The sequence below is a fragment of the Embiotoca jacksoni genome, unplaced genomic scaffold (assembly GCF_022577435.1).
Source record: "Embiotoca jacksoni isolate LCO1_2020_lvr unplaced genomic scaffold, fEmbJac1.0.p SCAF_3, whole genome shotgun sequence".
NCBI classification, from domain to species: Eukaryota; Metazoa; Chordata; class Actinopteri; family Embiotocidae; genus Embiotoca; species Embiotoca jacksoni.
Window position 1 is genome coordinate 12,523,314 of NW_027185381.1, and position 22,835 is coordinate 12,546,148.

The 22,835-nt window shown below is 40.5% G+C and overlaps 2 protein-coding genes across 2 annotated transcripts; one reads left to right on the forward strand and one right to left on the reverse strand.

The window, feature by feature from the left end:
- The first annotated feature begins 403 nt into the window (after positions 1–403).
- Positions 404–8,237, forward strand: sigirr (single immunoglobulin and toll-interleukin 1 receptor (TIR) domain). Its single transcript, XM_069162999.1, has 10 exons — positions 404–581; positions 1,499–1,777; positions 2,052–2,256; positions 2,366–2,493; positions 3,714–3,854; positions 3,978–4,121; positions 4,433–4,535; positions 4,726–4,879; positions 5,829–6,006; positions 7,222–8,237. Exons 1-10 carry the CDS (start codon positions 512–514, stop codon positions 7,392–7,394), a joined length of 1,575 nt encoding a protein of 524 aa, XP_069019100.1. The 5' UTR covers positions 404–511; the 3' UTR covers positions 7,395–8,237.
- pkp3a (plakophilin 3a) lies at positions 8,215–22,835 on the reverse strand. The gene is made up of 13 exons (XM_069162998.1): positions 22,498–22,835; positions 17,801–17,892; positions 16,516–17,294; positions 15,195–15,318; positions 14,186–14,390; positions 13,079–13,280; positions 12,495–12,612; positions 12,216–12,380; positions 11,932–12,114; positions 11,692–11,845; positions 10,911–11,106; positions 10,676–10,763; positions 8,215–9,326 (listed from the first exon to the last, which is right to left on the reverse strand). The coding sequence occupies exons 1-13, from the start codon at positions 22,718–22,720 to the stop codon at positions 9,285–9,287; spliced, it is 2,571 nt and encodes an 856-aa protein (XP_069019099.1). The 5' UTR covers positions 22,721–22,835; the 3' UTR covers positions 8,215–9,284.

A 22,835-nucleotide genomic window follows, 5' to 3' on the forward strand; every position in this document is an offset into this window, starting at 1 on the left:
GATTAGTAATTATAAAGTAAGACGTTATTGAACTGAATTACAATACATTGGAAAATAAATGTATTGGCCATTGATACCTTAAACAAAACAATACCGTTTGTATTCTCTCTTTTGGTCTCCTTACTTTAGTACTTCTTAAATCTTCTTTAGCCCTGGTTGGAAAAATGAGCCAATAAATCTGAATTCACTTGACTTGAATGTATTTTGGTGAGTTTTCCTGCAATATCTCCAGGAAGTTTCACTGCAAAATCTCCAGGAAGTTTCACTGGAACGCAGGTAGAAGCCGGTGTGAGCGTCACGTGACCACGAGCAGCCAATCGAGCTTCAGGTTTTTCCAGGTGCAGTTGATCCCAGAAGGCTGACGTCTGCTTAGTCTCCTCTGCGGCTCCGTGTTACTGAACTGCACCAATCTTAACACACACAGTCTTACAGGTAGTGATGTAGGTCAGCTAAACGTCTCTACTCGGTTCATATCTAACCCGAGGGAGGAGGAAGAGGAAAACTGTCGCTCATGGCTGTGATTTTAGTTGCTTTCATGGTGGTGTGCTCCGGGTTATGGAACAGGACTTTCCTCGCAGTCGGTAAGGATGTACAAGATTAAAATTCACTTGAATTTGCTCGGATATGATGGGTTTAAACGTTGTTTGGAACTCCCCTTTTAAAAACATTACATCTTTTTGGAGTTGTAGGATTCAGTTTGTTGGTTTTGGGCACATTTGTACATTTTAAAACCACAAGTCACAGTCAAATTTGCGGGATGCTGGATAGGTAAATACTTGGTCAGTACACATGTCAGTGTGTACAGGGTCATCAGTCACATGCTGTTGCCCGGCAACTCGACCGGTCTCGGACTATGGACCCGGATGTGTCTGTGTTTGAGAAACTGTGCAAGAAAAAAAAAAAGTACAAAGAGAAAGTCCCAGACCGACTAAAGAGGGCATTTGTGCAGGTTACATTGGTTTTGGTTGTGGCCACAATGAGCGCATGCGCCGAATATCTTGAAGAACAAGTCAGGATTTAATGGGGCATTTGTCATTAGTTTGTTTGATGTGTTTAATTATTCCCTGGCAGAATCAGATAAGTGTGATAGTTTAAATGGGACTGTGTTGTTAGCATTTAATTTGTTCTCAACAGTAAATTATTTTTTTTAAATTTTTTTATCGAAGTCAGCAAAACACCCCATTTGCTCAGAGTCTGCCAGGGTGAAAGAGTAAACAACTTCCCCTTCATGCACCATTAAACAGTGTCAGTGAACAAGGTACACTGAAGCCGAACACAGCCTTGTGCTGCTCCACAGAGCGAGTGCAAACTGTTTGCATCCGCAGACTGCATGCAAAGTGTTTAATGAAAAGGAAGTGAAGCCAGTTTCCAAGTATTTTCTTAATATGGATCACACAACATAAATCATGGAATATTGTATGCAGGTATGGGTCACATTAGCATTAGGTACAGTCTCAGGTTAACAACACTGTGTAAGGCCCCCCATCTCTGTTTGCAGGTCAGACTTGTGTAAATGAGAGCATGTTTAAGGAGCAGGTGGTTTTTATGGGGCAGCAGGGGCCTCCTTATCAGCTGCAGTGCCCCCTGCACCCTGCACAGCCTCAGCGCCCCCCCCAAACCCAGCTGACCTGGCAGAAGGATTGTCTGCCGCTCCACAGTCAGGAGGGGAAGACCTACCTGGAGTTTGCCAGCCTCAGCTTGGAAGACCAAGGGAATTACACTTGTATGCAACACGGCAACAACACAGCCTCATTCACAGTGCAGCTCATAGTTAAGGGTAAGTATGTGTAAAGTGTAATGAAGTCATCTCAAACCTGGTACTGTAATTGTCTGGCTCTCGCAGTAAGCTATTATTTGTCCCAGCAGCAAACTTAGACTTTGTGTGGGGGTGTTGAAGGGGCTAGTTGAACGGATACACCTGCAAAGAGGCTTTTTGTTTCAGCATGTCCTCTGGTAGCAGTCTCAGCTGTGACCTGGCAGTGCACATGAAGGCCTCTATTGTCTGGAGCTCTTTCAGTGCACACAGATAACAGTGGCATGTCTTTACACAGAATCTCAGTGCTCCAAAGCTCCAGAATTTAAACCAAATGGGGGCCTGACTGAACTCTGGAGGAATGTGGGATCCAAGGTAACACTGAATTGCACTGCTCTCCTCTGGGACTCATTAGAGGAGCATTGTGACACCACGGTGCAGTGGAGCAAAGCTGGGCTGCCCCTCACCAACCACACACTTCACTTCCTGAACACATCGTCAAGGTGATTTTGAAACTTTTAAAATATTAGTTTTCCATTATTAATTGTTTACCTGTATCAAAGGCAGTATTTGTTAGAGAAGGTAAGATCAAGTTTCTGTCCTTGTTATCAGTTACCCTGGTGGCGGCCAGGTGATGGTAAACAGTCTGCTCGTAATTACCATCAGAGAGCTGCAAGATTTTGGGCTCTACAGCTGCACTGTGAGGAATATTTCTTCTGACTTCAGCCTACAGAATTCAAGTAAGACAAGTTGAAGACACATGTTGGGTCATTAATGTCCTGTCCTGCATCAAGTGTCAGAGTGTCCAAAATTGTTTCTGCTACCACGGCTGTCACAATCAAGACATTTTTGTTGCTATTAATTGTCTGACAAGTAAATGTTATTAACGTCAATTTAATTGTTGTTTTCTGTTCATTTTATACCACTACTATAGTAAAAGCCCAATCATAATTTAATAATATACATACACATTATGAAGAACCACAATATTGGCATTGCACACTAGAACATATAAATCAAAATAACCCTTCTGTTTGCCTTTTAGGCTTTTAAGGAAAGATTGCACAGGTTCATTTATTACATAAATGACAGCCTAAATATACAAAACCTATTACTGAAATATAGAAATAAATGACTAATTCTGTTAGTTTCATCAAGCTGTTTCTATACAGATTAATCAAAATGATTCTGTAAATGATTGCAGTCAACTCAATAATTGTGTTTGGGTGATTATGCAATAATTGTGACAGCCCTACCTACTACCAAAAAAAACAACCCATTATGCACTCAAACCTGACAGAGCAGATGCAAGAAAAGGGTGGAAGTAACCAAATATGTCCTGAATCTACATATAAATCAAAGAGTACTTTTAATATGACGAGTGTATGTAAAAACTATTTCCATACATTCAGTGCAGGAGGCAGTCACCACAGTGTGTTAACATTGTCACAGGAGATCGATTGAGGAGAACTTTGAGCAGGACCATACCTTTTAAAAAAAAATTTCCATATAGCATTTTTATGCAGTCTATTCAGTGTCTTGGTACAGAGCCTGGCCCAGCATGTAATGAGGCAGCACCAGACCAACAGTTCAGAGTTTTTATGATTCACAACACAGATTGACTGTGATTCATTTTAATCATCCCTGAATAAATAATGCATTTGAAACGTGTTTTCTGTTGTCCTATTTTTATACTTAAACAGACTCAGTTGCACAGACACACACTGCTAACAGAATCCATATTCTGCAGCCTGTGATGATAAGTCTTAATTCAGCTCAGTTCAATTTATTTACCCCCATTTGGACAATTAAAACGTACATACAACAGAGTGCCAACACACTTCTCTCAATGAAAACATACAAATATACCTATATAATGATTATAATTTTCATTTAAAAGTTGGTTTATTTTAAGTTTTGCGTTTTCATTTTGTGCCTGTTGTTGTGTTTCGGTGTTCAGACAGCCCCAGCCACACAGCTGCTGTTATTGCTGCCACTGTCCTCCTCCTCTTCCTGGCTGTAACTGCTGTCGTTTACTCTCGGTGTCATCTGAACATCAAGTTCTGGTACAGGAACTCCTACGGAGACTATGAACTCAATGGTGAGACTTCTGCTGAAGTAACATGAGTTTATCATAAATAATAACCTAAAGTTATATTTAACTTTGCATATATAAAACTAGAGTATTTACAATGCCGGTATGTTTGTTTTTCTGCATCCTCAGATGGGAAATTATATGACGCCTATATCTCCTATGTGAACAATGACTATGACAGGAAGTTTGTCAATTTTATTCTCAAACCTCACCTGGAAAACAAAAATGGGTACAAGTTGCACCTCAATGACAACGATATCCTACCTGGTGTTGGTAAGATCACATTCTGACTCTGCAGTCTGATGTATTGTTTTAAAAGGACAAATTTACACAAATACTGTTTTTTAAATCACGCTCCTGTCTTGCAGCTTTCTGTCTGTTCTCGATCTGTAACTATTACCTCTGTTTTCCAGGAGTGGGGACACATAAGCACATTAAATTCATTGATGTTCATGTTTAAAATTTTTGTAATTGAGGATTTTCAGAATCTGCCGTCGCACTCGCCACATGTTGTTCTGGAAAACCTAATGAAATGTAAATCTGCCTACTTCTTACAATGCACCAACATTATTGTGTGTCTCCAGAACCTTCTGCAGAGCTCCTGATGAACATTAGTCGCTCTCGGCGTCTCATCGTGCTGCTCTCTCATGCTTACCTTGAACAGGACTGGTGCTCCAATAACTTCAGGTCAGACTCGCACAGACCAATTGTATTTAGAGACGAACATAGAAACAACTAACAGGAGTCTACATGCAGTATAAAACTCAGTGTAATTGTTGTGGCATCATCACAATTTACCACTTGAGGTCATTGTTGCTGCTTTGTGCTGCAGCGTCTCTGTCCTGTCTTCATATACTGTGTCTGTGTGTGTTTTCAGACAGGGCCTTCTGCACTTGTTGGAGTTATGTCAGCGACCCATCATCATCATCATGTTGGAGGGTCAGTCTAAACGCATGAGGCCTGAGATCAAGCAGCAGCTCAGTGAGCACCAGCACAGCCTCACCTTACTCACCTGGAGGCACAACTCGGTGGTAAGATTTTCAATAATACTTGTACATTCAAGTGATTTTAAACACCATTATGTTTGTGTGTTCAGACAATAAGGTACATTTCATTTCAGCCAACTTGCATTGAAAAGATATATATAGTGTAAATAAATTTAGTGACCACTTTAATAGGTACATCTGAAAAATGTATTGAACTAATGTTCAGTTTTTATTTACAATGTGAGAGAGGTTTTAATTTAACAACATGTTTATTATTGAAAGTTGTGTTGAGCTGGACTGCACTAAAGTGAAAGTGGGTTTTTGACAGATTTGATTAAAAAAAACAAATTGTCATAAAATTTAGATTCAAATGTTGCTAATTTCTGATTGGTGCATGAATGTACGTGACATCCCTTTTCTTAAACTGAGCACCGCCCACTTAAAACCTGAGAGGAGCTCAGACAGAAACAGTAGTCAGAAATCTATCAGTGAAATAATCAAAACAGTTCCAAGTGTTCATGGGAGTATTGGAGGCCAAAATTATTAGTTTTATAGAATTTGTTTTTTTATCCATTGGGAGAGAAAAGAAAATCTGATTTACTGCTAAATCTGTTAAACCACAAATTATGCAGTTATAGTTATTTGTCGGTGTAAAAATGTGTTTGAAAGTGATTGAATATACATTTAAGTTAAAATTAGAAACATTCAGTGACTGAAATGAGAAATTTCACATCGGTGTTGAATAAATTTGCACAGTTCTACATAGTTTCACTTTGTTATTGTGGGTAATTGAGTGTAGCTTGATGGCCAACACTGGCAGTGGTGTATTCATTTAAAATCTAAAACTACAACACAAAGTGTGTAAAAAAAAAAAAAAAAAAAGTAAATTGTTTTTGAATATCATACAAGAAAGTAACGCTTCTGTTCTTCAAAAAGTTTCAGTTCTCTTTGACTCTAGCAGCATGTTGTTCTGTGTTGTGTTTGTTGTCCACAGACTCCTTCCTCAGTCTTCTGGATGGAGCTAGCTTTAGCGATGCCTCGCGTAGTCATCTTCCGCAGTGAGTCTGCAGGTGATCCTCAAACTGTGCTGCAGGACGACAAAGACCCCATGCTGACCCTGGACCCTGACTACCTGGACTGCCGCTCAGACACCGACCCTGCTGGAGACCTGGGTAAGACCAGCAGTCACTGGGTTCACTCTTTACATAAGTCTACAAAATGCATTTGTTTATATGCACTTGTAATTAAAAGAAATGCATTTTACATCTGCAATACTTTTCTCAAATGACAGTGAGATGTAACTATTTGTGTTTAAATATTTGGCATTTAATATGAAGTCAAAATACTGAAGTGAGCATGCTCATGTTCAACAACTGTCTGGTACTGACTCTGATCCAGAGATGTCAGTGTCATGTGTTTGGCATTTCTTGTACTTTTTAGAACATAAAAAAATTACAGCCTAAATGCAAGTCTCAACCTGATGGACAGCGCAGTTGAATCTACTGTACTTTACCTTGTTTCTGACTCATTTGAATCAACAAACACTGATTCAGCTACAGTTAATCTTTAACTTTGTCACTAGGACATCTTATGAGCTTGCACATGTTTACTTTACCAGCTTGTTTGCAATGTTTTGCAATGAAAGACCATAAACAGTCATAGAAGCTAAGGTTGAACAGAGTGTTTGACATTTTGGGAATTTTCTTCTTTTTTTTCCCCCTTGATTATAAGAATTACACCATTATCACAGACTCTGTGAAGTTTGCCTTCCAGCACCTCTCAAGTTGATCATTAACAAGTCATATAGATAGATAGATAGATAGATAGATAGATAGATAGATAGATAGATAGATAGATAGATAGATAGATAGACAGACAGACAGACAGACAGACAGACAGACAGACAGACAGACAGACAGATCTTCTTTCCTTCTTTCTTTCTTTCTTTCTTTCTTTCTTTCTTTCTTTCTTTCTTTCTTTCTTTCTTTCTTTCTTTCTTTCTTTCTTTCTTTCAGATTGCCTCCAGTGGTGAGGTTTAGAGGTGCTGGTAGACAGACGTTGTTCTCTTTGGACAGAACCTGGCTTGTGTTTCAGATGAGAGTGAAATCGATCCTCTCATCTAACTCTTAGCAAGAAATTGAAAAGAATATTTCCCAAAATGTTAAAATAGGGTCATCTTGTCACTATAGTAAAAAAAAAAAAAAAAAAAAGTATTTACCTCTTATAGTAAGCCTAAGGTGATGTTATCTTATGTAATAACCTGAACCAGAAATGAAGTATAAATTCAGAGATGAGACACCTATACAGCTCAGTCGATACAACACCAGAGAGGTGGAAAGGGACATTGATTTTTATACATTCGTCACCTTTTTCTCCTTCTGTTTCAGGACTTCGGCTCCCTGCGTACAAGGCTCTGGCCTGTAAAGCTCCAGTCCTCCCTGCTGTACCCATCGCATCAGCTGAGCCCAAACCCTCTGACATCGACGTGTCTGACCTGGGATCACGCAACTATGGAGCCCGCTCAGACTTCTACTGCCTTGTCACTGAGGAGGTCATTTGAGCCACACTCCTCTCAATATGCTGATCTCTAAAAAAAAAAACAATACTAATGTGAAGATCACCGTTGGTATTTCTTTATATTTATGTTTCATGTAGCCAAATAATGTTTTTTTTTTTTCTTCTGTACCGTGTTATTGAATTCAAAGTGTATCATTTTCTATTTCCACTTATTGTTGACTCATTTATAATATTTTTAAATTTATAACTGTTGTATAAAATATTTTGTGAAATCATCTGAAATAATTCAGTAAAACTTGTGTCTATTTCAATTTTTAATGTCACTTCATCACCAGCAGAGGGCAAAATAATGATTGATGAGATGAGATAAGGAATTTTGCTTCTTAAGCAGTTTTGTCTTCACTTCATAGTTGACGAGACACAGATGGCTCAGACTGATAAAAACAGAGAAATTACACAGCAGTCCTTAAATCATACTTAAATGTAGAAAGTTTGTTCATCCTTCAGTCAGTTGTAGCAGCAGAATTTCTGTGACTGATGATCTCATTGTTCTTTGTGTACAAGTTGAAGCATTGTGTGTGTGAGGGAAATCAACAAAATGGCAGTCAAGCAAATAAAAACACTGGTTTATTTCTCTGTACGATCTCTGTCTGCATGGAGTAATGATCAGCAGCAGTGAAATCAGAGCCTAAATGAGGGTGCAGCAGGGAAGGTCTGCTATTGTTCCTGTCTGAGCAGGAGCAAATATGTAAACAGGGAGTGGCCGACATTTCACCACGCTAGTGTCAGTCAGTTACAGCACCAAATGCTGCTACACACACACAAACACACACACACACACACAAAACACTTTCAAAATGAGATTTAATTTCCAAATGTCTCTTTATTAGCTGTAAAATGTCCAGATGATGCATCTTCCTTTATGCAACAGAAAAGCAAATAACAAAGCCAATGTTTTTAAATACCCACACACGAGGTCACAGAGCAGTAGTTGTTACAATTACAAGATTTCATCTGTGTTTTTTGAAAGAATTTTCTCATGTATTACCGTGTACTGGGCCATGAAATCTGAAAGGTGTACAAGTTTGCAATTTGCCATTCATAAACACAAACAACAAATGTTTTTATTTGTTCTGCAACAAAGTCCAGAAATTATCATAAATTCACCCCTGTGTCTCACACTCGCCATTTATCACACTAGACTAAAAGATTACAAATGACCGCATTCTTATATGACAAGACTTAGATGTTGCAACTAAGCGGCACACAAATACAAAAGTAAATTTGAAGGCATCATTATCCCCTAAATTAAAGTTATTTACATCCAAATTTTGATAAATTTCTGGATTATATTCAAATATAATGTTATAATTTGGACTCATTAACAGATATCCATCTGTAAAACTACAAATATAAAGCATTACAGAATATATAACATTTAATCTCAATTCAGTGTAAAAGAAAAAGCAATATTTACAATAAAATGCCATGTTAGTACCACATTTGTTGCATTCAAGCAGTAAATGAGGTGCAACAGTGAGAAGATAAGGCACAAGTGTCCACCATAATGTCCAACAACAGTTTCATCTAAATACAAACTGCTTTGACACAAACAAACAAAAAAAAAAATCCCTGATTACACACTAAACACAGACACAGTGTTCAAACAAAGAGTAAATGGCTAAAGTTTAGACATTTGTATCAAAGTCCATTAACAGTCCTGGATCCACAACTCTTGCACTACTGACGTCCATCCAGTTTTAAAACACAGAAGAAATCATTTTTCCGTTGGGTAGATCTTCCATCACGTGCAAGTTCATGTTCTTATCATAAAAGTATAGTAGATAAAGATTGAGCATTGGTTATTTTTGATTTCCTCCAAATCCAGCTCAGGACTGTTGTAGCGGTGAACTTGTACTGCATTACCTTTGGTTTAGATTATAACCTCTGTAAAATCCATTTTTGAATAGCCTTTCTGTAACACAAAGGCAGATAAAAGATAGAGTTATGACATTGTATAGATGTGGAATACAGTGATCAAATGTTAAGTAATCAAAGATGAATTGTACTATTCATCACAAATGTCAAAAGTAGCTAACTCAATGTTAATAATCAACCTGAAGTGACCTTAGAGCTCACACTAAAAACAAGGAAATTCCTAAAGTTTAAAAATTCAGTTTAAATAGTTTCATTTTTGCTTATTACACATTTTGTAACTGATTAATGCATTTAAAACTGTATGCAAGACAAATGTGAACACATTTTTTGTTCTGCTTGGACTTGTTCATTAGGAAACAAGCTGAAAAACACACCCTTGGGAGTGGCATGTTGTGATCTGCAGAAGGCAATAAAGCAACCTGGGCCTGCCCGAGACGTGGACGTGCCTGACTGGGTGTGTGTGTGTGTGTGTGTGTGTGTGTGTGTGCGTGCGTGCGTGCGTGTGTGTGTGTGTGTGTTGAAAGAGGGGCACTGTGAACCGTCAAAGATATATGGGTTTTGAACATGTGCCACCCAACTGTCTCCGTTTCAGGGTTTTCTATTCTTACACACACACACACATGCACGCACGCACGCGCACACACACACGCACGCACGCACGCACGCACGCACACACACACACACACACACACACACGCGCACGCACAGATATACGAATGAGGGTGGGGCACTGTGACGAGAGAGCTTTTCCACTGAGCTTTGACTTTTGTGACAGTTGTCATGTATAATCCAACTTGTTACATTTAGGTCCAGGAGACTCTTGACAAAAGACATTTTTAACGTGTTTTGTACTGAATTGAAAACACTGTAATTCAAAAAAAGTCTCAAAAATGGACAGGAGTGTTTTAATATCTTTACATTTATTTAAATATGACAAGTGTGTACAATAATGTACATTTATTTAAATATGATAATTATTGACCTTAATTCTAAAGTCATGGGCCGTAATCTTCTGTGTAACAATACTTCCAAGTCTCATAAGAAGAGACGTCCCAAAGTCCACATTGGTCATGCATCAATAAAAGATAGTAATGGTTAATGATATTTTTATACGAGTTAGCTTATATATGTATTCAGAAAGTCAGATCTGTTGCTGTGTACTTCAAGTTCAGATAATCACATAGAATTAACTTCAAACATTCATAATTTGAAATCCACTTTTAGGGAAAAAGGTTTTCAACACTGATGATGTGTCTTTGATATATTAGTTTTTCTATATATATATAATATATATATATATTATTTTTTTTATCTGGATTTTTTTGGTCTATATTATCAATAAATAATACAGAGCTGTGCTGTTTAGTAATCTCTGCAGTCTCTTACCTTTTCGTACTGTTTGTGCAGCTTCTTGTAGTGGTACATGTTGCTGAGAACTGTGGCTGCTGCTTTGGCTGCTTTCGTCTTCCCGGGGCTGGAAAAATGTTACATACAAGGTTAACGCTTGGTACAAATTACATTGTATGAAAAGACAAGGATGCGATAATTTGTGTAACTTGTAACATTAAATGTCAGGAAAATGTGCAAACATCTTTATCAGTACACATTTACAGTTATAGACCTGTTGTCATGTGAGCTCTTAATGGCCATCAGTTTTTGCAGGCCATCAAAGAAGGTGATGTCTCTGGCAGCTAAAGAGCTGGTTGTCACCAGGTTATTGAGAACACCACAGATGTTGACAACCGCCTCGCTGGAGGGCTCCTTCTGATGTCCGTTTTCAGGCAGCTTTTCCAGGAGGCCGCTTACTGACTTTACAGCTGAATAAACCAAAACAAAAAAGGAAAATTCAAACCAGATCATTTCAGATAAAAGCTTTAATAAGTACTACATTTCAGTATGATTTCAACTAAATGAATCCCTAAACAAAATAGTTGATGGACCGAAAAGTAATTACCTTAATTTTGTTTGATAGTCGATTAATCATTGCGAGTAATTTTTTAATGATAAATTGCTAAAATTGACTTATTCCAGCTCCTTAAATATAAATATTTTTTGGTTCTTTTTGGTCCACCATGATAATAAACAGAATATCTTTTGGTTGTGGACCATTCATTGGAACAAAACTAAATATTTTAGGGCGCATGTTGGGCTTTAGAAAATACTAGTCCACATTTTTCACCATTTTCTGACATTTTAAAGACAAAACAAAAAGTGAAGGAAATCAAATGGACTACAATCAGGAAAATCACATCTACCATTTCACAAACAATACATTTTATATATATATATATATATATATATATATATATATATATATATATATATATATAAAAAAAAGGTTATAGGCATTCCTAATTCCCATATTATTCACACATAACAGGAAAAAAAAGAAAAAGACTGACCCATGTCATCCTTATTGTTGGCATGGCGGGACAGATTTCGGAGGAGGCCTGTGAGAGATCGCAGCTCCAGATCCTTGTTAGTCCGCAGGTGACTGAGCACGACTGGCAGCATGCGCTCCTGCTCCAGAGCCACCCAGGACAACACTGAAGCCCACTGCAGGTTCAAGAGACGGACAATTCAACCATGAGACAAACTGAAATTATTAGATCTGAATGAAGCCCAATGAATGTGCTGCTTACCCGCATGTCTCCAGCTGTGATGTTCTGCAGAGCTCCAGCGGCTGCCTCGCGGGTAACGGAGTTAATCTCGCACAATTGCAGCACGCGGTTGTACAACGCGACGATCTGAGGGTGCCACAGCCACTCCATACCCTTCGGCTCACGAGCAACTTCACTGAAAGTGTAGAGGTTCTGGTTCTTTCTCTGTCAGCCAAAAGGAGATCCAAGAAGACAGTGTTAAGACGGATGGTCTGGGCCAGGCATACAGACTACTTACAGATGTAGAAAATCTCACGTGTGCGTACATTTTTGGCCTTCCTGCTCTGAGGTGTAAAGCAACCAATGACATCACCCGTCGATGTGTCCTGATCTCTGGTTGGTCCTTCCAGGCGCCTTGAAGCAGATGGAGGAATTTCAGTGTAGAGCTGGTAGGAAAGGTTCCTCAAGACACACACTGCATTCTCCACCCCCTAAGAGACACACACACACACACACATACACACACACAAAGGCAAATGAATAAACAAATGAAGCAAGCCTTGGTTTCAACAAGGACAACAGACTAAATTCAGGTCTTGTCTCACCTTCTCTTCTGTCTTGTTCTTCTCAAGCGAGGCCTTGACATAGTCCACCAGAGAGCCCACCAGTCCGTTTGTTTCTCTCATCAGATGACGGGTCTTCTCGCTCACAGAGCTCAGATTCCTGAGGGAGAGGCCAGAGAGCTACTTCAGGTCAACTTTATGCTTGTTATTACTTTGGACCAGATGTTGCACACAGAGAGTACAGCAGTACAGTTTGGCTTAGTGTGTGTTTCCACTATGAGCACTGTGCTGCAGTAATATACTATTAAAGCATGAGAAATATCTCGTATTATATTCTCCAAATGGTAATGAATTTGAGGTAAAAGTCGGGCAGGGTGCGCACAGACAATGGTGAATCGAAGTAACTGCGGGTCAGAGAGGTGCAGACTTTTGCAAACAACAGCAGAAAGTGGTGGGGATGGTAACACTTCCAGTAGCTGTCAGCTAAGTTTGAGCATAAAACAGGAACAAGCTTCCCCAATGCAAAGGATGTCATGGGGAAAAAAATCAGGCACTGCTGAACCAGAAAGAAGCACATGTCAGGCCCTGGTGCAAACACAGAGATGAGACAGATAACTGAGCCGCACCTGAGGCATCCTGTGGTGTTGCAAAAGATTTCTGCCTCAGAGGGGGACTGGAAGATGCTCTCAGAGTCCTCGTCATGCATATCCACCTCCCCAATCTGTCTGGCAGACAGAGGGATGAGGATCTTATCGGTCAGCTCAGGAAGAGTCTCCTTGGCCAGTTTCTCCTTCAGGTTGTCTTTGGATGAAAGATTCCACAGGATTCCTGCACAAACACACACCAGCGAAACACACATTTGTATTTACTGTGGCTTTGTTATTGTTTCATTTCTTAACCTTGATGTCAGGATTTTTTTGACATTTAAACTCCAATATCGATAATTTTTTTTTAAAAGTTGAAAAATAGTTGCAACACTGTTAAAAAAAAACACTTTACTTCATGGTCGGCAGTCAGATAAATGAGAAAACTGATACTCTCATATTTGCTCATTCAACATGAAGTCAGCAGCTAAGATAACCTTTGTCCAACTGTTATCTTTAGACAGAGCCAGACGAGCTCTTTCCTTTTTTACAAGTTTGCACATGTAAATCCCTTAAAAATCCCTTAAAAATCTGTTAAAAAAACAGAGACCTGTGTCACATTTCAGCAAAGTAAGCCGATAAAAGGCGAATGGGCTGTTAATTTATCACTTTCCCAAAGCTTCCAACTGAAAACATGACACATGCCTCTTAGCACTTTAACAGATACAACCCAAGGTGTAACGGCTTACAGGAAAGAGTGACAAGGCTCTGTCTCATGAAAGGGAGTGGCAGATATACTGCTGGTCCACAGGCCCAGACAACTCCTCCACCCTCCCCTCACACTCTTGTAAACACACCCTATAGAAATGACAGCAGCTCCACCTCCTACGCTTTATGTACTCAGACATACCACATGCCTTAAAAATCTCCACAGTTCTCCTATTTTAATGATATTAATGTCAACGGTTACCGTTCGCTTAAAGAATTTCAAGGACACGCACAAGATCACGTTGCATCCAAAAACACACTAAAACCAATTTGCCGCTGTTTCTTCTTGTTGGGGTCCAAAACAAGAGTCTGAGATTGACTCTGCTTGTTGTGTCATGATTTATTTATTTTTTTTAATGACTGAGACTGGGGTTTTCCTACCTGTGATGTTTTTGCGGAGCTCATCATCAGGCTCACTGAGTGCCTTGACCAGCTCGGAGATGCCGCCCTCCTCGATCAGGGTCGCCTTGTTTTCCATGTTCTCATATATGAGATTGCGCGTGGCGCCGGTGACATAACGACGCACTTCTTGGTTGTCGCTGTTGAACAGCTTCACCAGCTCACTGATGCCGTTCAAGCTACGCACCTAAGGAAAAAAAGATTTATGCATGTTTATTCAAAGTTTTGGTAATGCCTGTTTTGTTTATAATACAATGTGTATTAATTGGTTTGTAGGCATGCATCTCTGTCAGAATATTTTTTTATATCACCACTAGGAGTTGCCAAATTTTGGCATTGGGTCTTTAAAGGAGAAATTTAAGATTATGGGGAAATATTTGTATTTACTTTGACAAGGGGATTATTCAATTCAAATTTCCAATCGGTGTCATTGGTAAATATGTCTGAGAGGCTGAAACGATTTTGTTATCTTCAGTGAGAACCAAGCTAGCTGCTGTTTCCAGTCTTTATGCAAAGCTAACTGGCTTCTGGCTGTGGCTTCATATTTACCATACAGACATGACAATAAATTGAGTATGTTTACTTCTCACTGACAATTTCCTTCAATATAATCTCTTCGAAGAAAAGTCATTAACTCAGCCCACAGGCTCTATTCTCAGAGCTGTAACATCAATAAGTTAAAAACAAAAGGCCAAACTAACACATCATGTTGCTCACATCAGTTAAGAGTTTAATTTTCTACAGTAAGTCCACCTTTCAAAATATAAACAGGGCAGAGTGATGATAAACACTGAGCAACATGTGGAACAACTGGAGCACAAAAGAACAGAAGCAAAGCTGCGGCCAACTTAACGTCACCAGACGTGGAGAAACATCCATCAATCGCCTACACTAGGAGCAAAACAATTTTCATGACTGAGTAAATAAGGGGCTGCAGAGACGCAAGAATCATAGGAATTCAAACCACAAGTTTAATCTGTGCGCAAAGTACCTCCTTTTTGGACTCTTTGTCGTTGTAACACTGATGTTGAATGTAAGCGGCTCCTAGGACCTGCAGTTCAGGGTCGGGCTCCTTCAGGTGTTGCACTGCTGTGTGCATGTCCAAGGAGGTGATCCTGCCGAACGAGCAAATGAACAAATTCAACCAAAGACTTTGAAACTTTTAATTATGTAATCATTACCCCGCTGTTACGTGTGGTAGCACAAAATATGCGTTTTGGATGTTTGAATGAAAAGTAACAGAGCAACCGCAGCAATTATTCACTGATGATTTGTTGCTCATCTGTAAAATTCAGCTTGTTGAGCTTCTTCCAAATCACACAGTGCTCTGCAAAGCCGCTTGCCTAACCACACGCTGTGGGATGTGTCAAGAGCGAGGCCTGAAACTCAGCTGCCACACCCTAAAAACCAGTCCTACCGCTACGGAGCCACCTCCCAATCCACCGCTTTTTGGAAATCCTACTCTCTCCCCAGTTAAAGCTCCTGACACATGAAACCATCATATTGTTTCATCATCCTTCACTAGAATGTGAGTAAAAAATTTCCCCTCGGGGATTAATAAAGAAAATACCTACCTACCTAACGTCAGGAAAAATACAACAAAACTGAGTTGCCAGGAAGACTGCAGTGTACTATTCCTGGTATCTAATATGAGAAACCGCTTGTAGATTCTTTTGGCAGTAAGGTGAAGTTGTGCTGAAAACTTCTATCATGATCCTACTGAAAAAGGTTAAATCATTTTCCAAAGCAGCTGGTGGGCATTGTCATTTGTCATGAGCATCAAACTGGAATACGGAGATTGTTTGTAGGTACCATTTTCTGCTGTGGATTAAGACATTTGGTGTGCTGGCGAGCATTTGCAGCAGTGGTATGATTAAAAATAAAGAACAGTGCCATGTTCATCAATATGAGGAAACGTGCAAAACCTTGTTGCACTGATGCGTTTTTAACCATTTTAAGACAATGGATGCACAGAGGATTAAGCTACTGTTTATCAGTCTTTGGCTCCACAGACAGCACTTGTTATTAGGATGATTTGTTGTTATTTTTTGATTTGTTGAAAATAACAAAAAAAATTAGAGACTTTGATGAGACTAATCTTCTCAGTCAGCATCAACATGCACTCAGGCTGGTCGTTTGAGGTTGAAGAAATTGACAAAATCTAACCAGTCAAAGGTGAACACATTTTTGCAGACACAGATTCACATCACATGTAATGTCTACCATCACACACTGAAGATCTGTCAGTACTGAATGAGAACATGCCTTATGTCCATGTCAGCAGAAACAAGGGACTTGAGAGAGATTCTCACCCGCTGAGGTTGCCCATGCTGGCTCCCATATCCATCTGCCCGCCGAAGATGTCCATGCCCCTGCCCACACTGTGCATGCTTTTGATTGACATGGCGCGGGACAGGGTGCCCGGACGCTGCATTAAAAGGTTCCCCTGGGAACCAGACATTGTGGACACAATGAACCCTCGGTCCACTCTGTCTCCACCAATGTTGCTCCCACTTGAGGTCATCTGGTTCTGCAGGGTCCCAGACATGGAGCCCATGCTCATGCGGTTGTTGCGGTTTGCAATCCTGCTGATGGTGCGGTGGGCGGGGCCTTTGTAGGAATGCTGCTGGACGATCTCCTCCGCTCCTCCCGTCATGCCCCCGCCACGGGTGAGGGTGCTACTGAGAGATCGCGGCATGGATGACCCAAAGGTCATGGTGCCTCCACCTTGCCTTACCTGGCTGGTGTAGTCGTTAACTGAGCTCTGAGCATACTGGCGGTTGAAGGTGGCGTCCCGATCAGAGGCCATGCTGACACCATCACTGCCATCGGTCATCCAGGTATTCATCGGCACTGTATGCTGCCGCACTGAATGCATAGAGATGGTGTCGGGCTCCATCCCGCTCTGTCTCATGCTGCCTTGGTAGCCGCCCATGCGCATGTCTTCTTGATAGTAACCGCCGCCGCCGCCACCGCCACCACCACCACCGCCACCTACTCCTCCACCCCCGATACTGATCTTGTGGAACTGGGCGAGCTCTGGGCCCGCAGACTGGCAGCTGAAGCCTGATCTCTGGCCTACACGTGAACCCTGAGGACAAAAACAGGAGTAACATTTAAAATCAGATGTGTAAGCAGAGTTACTCAACGTGTTCTACTGAACTGTACATGTGGATGAATTCGTTGTGAGTCACTGCATATCAATAATGTGATTATCTAAATAGAAACAAAGGTCATGCCCTGTGTTCTTTTTGTCATATTAATTTCCTTTACTCATTAAACTGCATTTGGAAGTCTAAAATGTATCTTCAGGTCTTTCTAACACTCAAAGCTCAAACCTCAGCGGCACACAGCCAGCGTCTTTCTACCAAATCACTAAAAGAGAGGAATCTAGAGGGAGGACTTGAAAACTCAAGAGCTGATCTCATCACGGCTCATTGGGAAATACCACACATGCTGTGTCCTACGTGACCCACCAGCAGAGGGGCAGTGACTGAAGGTTTCTTGGCACTTCCAGTTAAATGACACATTAGATGATCATCTTAATAATGTTTGTGAAAACATGCTGAAACAGTGAGTAAATGCTGTTGCTCTCACCATTGTTCTGGCTCCTGTGTAGATGTAGGATGATTTAGATCTGAAACTTGGGTTATAGGTGCTGTGTTTCATTGATGATGAACCGCCGTAGTCTGGAATAAAACAATTACTACAATTAATATCACATTTTTATCTCTGATACAACTGTAAAAAAGGCTAAAAATCAATTTCACTAATCTGATCTCCAAACATACATTTTAACATCTTTACAACTAAGAAGCCTAAATAAAAAACACTTCTTGGTATTTTATACGGTAAAATCTGCAAAATTATAATCTTAAAACATTTCTGCGCATGTGGAGCAAAAAAATTTCACACTTAAAATGTTGAGATAGTTGAGGATCAATTTCCTTACAAGAACAAGGACATATTACTTTCTATTACCCTTTTGTCTTGAAATGCTGCTCAGCTAAAAAGTGACTTAACTAATCAGTATTCTTTTAAATTAATTTTGTTCTGTTTTATGACTAAAAAGCTCATCACAAAGTTTACGTGTTTACTCTGTAAGCAGAAGTATCTCTGCGAGGTCCGGACAGGAACAACAGAAAGACAACTGGAAGCTCTTTGACACTAAAAAGTATTCTCTTTGTGCTTCCTGTGTGTACTTGTGTTAATATGTATGCATCAGACGTGAATATTTTTTCTTTTTTTAGGCAAGTAGTTGTCTTAACTCTGAAAGCAGACTCAGCTTGAATTAGCTGATGACTGTGTTTCTGCACTATAGAGATCAAGTGTGAAGGGAGGAGATGACAAATGCCAGAGGTCACATTCTCCATACCGCCATGACACATAGGGATTTTTTTTTTTTTTAAACATTTTCTTTGATTAATGTCTTGTGTTGAAGACAAATAGCTGGACAATAGACAACTGCATTTTGTTCTTACATAGGGCCGATTAACAGAGTTTCTTACATGTTAAATGTATGTGTTGTGTCAGCTGATCACTGAGTTCTGCCACATACATTAATAATACAACATCAAACCAGCCTTGACCGTTGGTGGTGTTACTCCATTTATGTATAATACAACCACAAAAACAATGAAAATGTGAATATTTCACAGGCTCATTAAAACATAACCATCAAATTCAAATAACACATTGTACTCAATAGGTTTTAAATAAACACATGTACATAAGTGAAGTCATAAAGAACATTTTCGATGTCAGAAATGATGCTGTGATGGTAGATTTCATCACAGCATTACACCCATACTTATGTGTCACACCTCTTTAATTTACAACAGTGATTTGCATGAAAGACATTTGAATGTGAATAGCAGGTGTCCTGTTGCACTGACGGCTGTGCCGGTAACAGTAGGACCTGACTGGTCACCTGGCCCGATGTCTCCGGTTGCCCGTCACTCGGTGAACATTTTACATCCAACTCACAAAGACACCCACTCGTTTCTCCCGGCACAGAGAGCGGGTGAATGTTTTGCTCTCGTTCTAGATAAGAGTGACTTGACAGGCGAGTGGTGATTGATAGCAGGCATGCTCCAAAATGTTCACTATGGTAAGAGGCTTGAGCAACAGTCTGTTGACCTCAATATCTCTGTCAACTGAAAGTAAAGTATGTCCGTGTCAAAACCATGCTAATTATACTCTATCTCATATGGTTGTAATTATATTTGTTTATCCTCATCATCTGCCATGGAATTAGGAATTCATTTTACACCCGGTCATTAACTTTGGTGTGTTAGAATGCTTAAAAACAAAAAGTACATGTCACGCTGTCATAGGTTTTGCATACTGTTCATGTTGATCTGCTGGCGTTTGTAGATAATAATGGAGGGAATTTATCCAGAGTGGGGCACTAATGTCTGAATCAAACTTCAAGGAAATCCATTAAACAGATACTAAAACATGTCACTAAAAAACAAACATGTCAACATCGAAGAAAAGTCAAGGAATCACCAAAGTCAGTTGAATTCATCCTCTGGGGAACATGAATGTCTGCACTAAAGTTTTGTGGCAGTTCATTCAATAGTTTCTAAGATATTTCAGTCTGCACTCCCTGCATGGCTAAAAAGGTCAGTGTTTGAAGGCCTGTAAAATCATCAACACACCTCCTGAAAGTTCTGCTCAAGCCAGTGATCCGTATCAAATCCCAGTCACAGTGATCCTGGTCTAGACTCACCATCCTGCTGCCTCGACGGAGTTAATTAATGAACTAATTTGAGGAGGAATTTAATTTATGTGTGAGTTTTCAGAGATGTTTATGTGTGAGAGTACTTTACATGTGCGGTCATGTTGAGCCTGAGCAGTTTAACATGTCCTGTGTGTGTGTAAAGGAGAGAGCTGAACCGGCTTCATGCACGAACACCTGAGGAGTCACTGGTAGAAAACCAGTTGGTATAGAGGAGAATGAGTGACACTTCCTCTGGCCTGACCCTTGCCCAACCCTGACAACGCCCCACAACACACCTGAGTGCCACAGCCTTGACAACACACACCCTGAAAACTCCTTCAGCAAGGAAACTTTTTTCCCCACCTCTGTTGTCTTTTGAAAAAATTACTTTGATCATAAAGCCAAGACTCTTTTTTTCTTATCTGACTTTCTGCTGAGACTTGTCCACCTATGAACACCATTTAGTCATTGTCATAAATGCACAGCTGCAGCAGCTGTGAGATACTTCTCTGTAGCCACAAACTACTGAAATGACAGTATTCTCTGTTGCATTGTAGGGAATGCTTCTATTGTGCAAGTTTCAGAAGATAACTGTTATGAAGTCTATGTTTTCCTCCAAGAAAGCCCAGGGCAAACAATATGCAGAGAAACTAGGTTAGAGTGTTCACAAGCACAACGGAGGTAAAAAAAAAAAGAAAAAAAAAAAGGGCGGTGACTTTTTTTTTAGCAGATGTGTTATATGTCCTTGTGCATTCCAGCCATTAAAAACGGCACCAAAAACATGTTTGCCTGTTGAGGCAGGTATTGCTGGCATTTTTGGGAAATAATAAAACTAGAAGAGTGAGAAAAAGGCTCTTCTTCTGCCACCATACAATCCAGAATTTAGAGGTCACATAAACAAAGACCTGACGTTGAGCTGCTTGGCCTGCTCTCCACAGTTGGGTTGAGCACACTGAATTACGGGACGTGAAGGAATGTCTTGAGCAGCGACAAGCAGGTGCACAAGTTTCTTCAGATTTCAGCAACAACACAGGACAAGACTGTGACCATGTGTAGCTCTACCTTTGGCACTTCTTCAGCTCCTTAACTGCATGGAATGTGATGTAACCACTACTCCGGGAAACCTTACATCCCTCTATGGGAATCTCCCCACTGCTTACATAACAATCCCACCTCGACTTTTGTCTGTGTGCCGTGACAAACTCAGACAGACAAATTTGGATGATCTGACATCTTTCAACAGACAACACAACAGCTGGTTCTCACAGTACTGTCATCTCCCACGTATCTCCTGACCCCGCCTCTCTTTAAGCTGACCTGACCTGAAACCCAACCCCACAGAGGGAGGCTTTTGCCTTAGTCGGCTATCAGGGAAGTTCATGAAAGCAGCGCTTGTTCGGGCCTGTTACACATTAACCGTTTCTCATGTGCAGGGACATGACATATTGGAAGATTACTGCTGCTGCCTGAGCTCAGCTCAGATCAGGAAAATAAGAAATTCTGCGATGAGCTCAGGAGATATAATTCCACAGGAATTCAGCAGGGGCAAGCATGCACAAAAGACACCGCCCCACACACACACACACACACACACACACACACACACACACACACACGCACGCACGCACACACACATGAAACACACACGCAACACGCACACACACCAGCCATATTGATTCAAGCTCACTTGCATTTGAAAGTAAAACTATTCGGTGATCTGAGTCACGCTGGGAAAACTGGACTTGAGTTCAAGTAAATTAAATCACAAGAGAAAGTAAGTTTCAGTAATCCCCAGGACTAAAGTGATTAGTCAATTAAATGGTTGGTTGGTTGACAGAAGAGATTGGATCAACAACTTTCAAAGCAATAACTGACCCAGGCTACAGCCTCTTCAATGTGAATATTTTCTGGTTTTCTTGGTTCTTTGTGAGAGTTAACTGAATATTTTGGGGTTTTGAGTTGTTGCTCAAACAAAACAAAACATTTCCTGACCTCCCCATGAGCTCTGACAATGTTGTGTTTTCTTGCAGTTGTTTGTGGCTATTTACTGAGATTTGATGACTATGTGATTCATTGAGAAATAAACTAGCTCATTTTCAACACTCAAATTACTAATAATCTCCATTTTGACGATCCATGAATAGGCTTGTGAGGAGTGATTCAAAAAAGGAACAACAAACCTTGGAGTGGTTTTCATATTTTGGAAATATAAGGAGGATCATAGTTTTAGCCACATGGGATATCCAGTATTAGACGCCCAGTATTACAGATCCTGTCTGGCGTCATTTCTGTTGTTTGGTGTGAGGCCAAAAGAAACAGAGTTAGAGGACTGACTGGTCTGATTAAAAACTTCCAAGTCCCGTTCAGGAACTCAGCGCTGTAGTTCGACATTAACAGCAGCACCTGTACCTTTGTGGAGATTTGTAGTGTTTTACTTGTAATTCCTAAACGTGTTCGCACTGAACCCAGATCAGCACAAACATCTCTCTCCCTCTCTCTCGGATATGCAAAGCAGCGCAGCCAGTGTGACTACCTGAGAAAGTGAGTTAGGAAACTTGTTGCTGTTTACCTGACATGGCGTAGTGCGAGGCCGATCCATTCTGACGCGGAAGTGTGGTCTTTTCCGCCAGTCTCAATTGGACCTGCTGCTGGACGCGTCGCGCTCTCGCCACTTCGTCCGACACGGAGCTCCCGCTCCCGAGCTGGATGTCAGACGGGAGCGCGTAGGTGGTGACCGAGCTGTTGGGCTGTAAAGCAGACAAAAACGCGTTCTCTGAAGCCACGACATTCATGGTGAAAAGTTAGGTGAGACCCCCCCAAGTAGGCCGTCTGGGTTACTCTCTGATATGGACAAGCTGTCTGCGCTCCGTCTGCGTCGTGGCAGCTCAAACTGTCTGAAGTGAAACA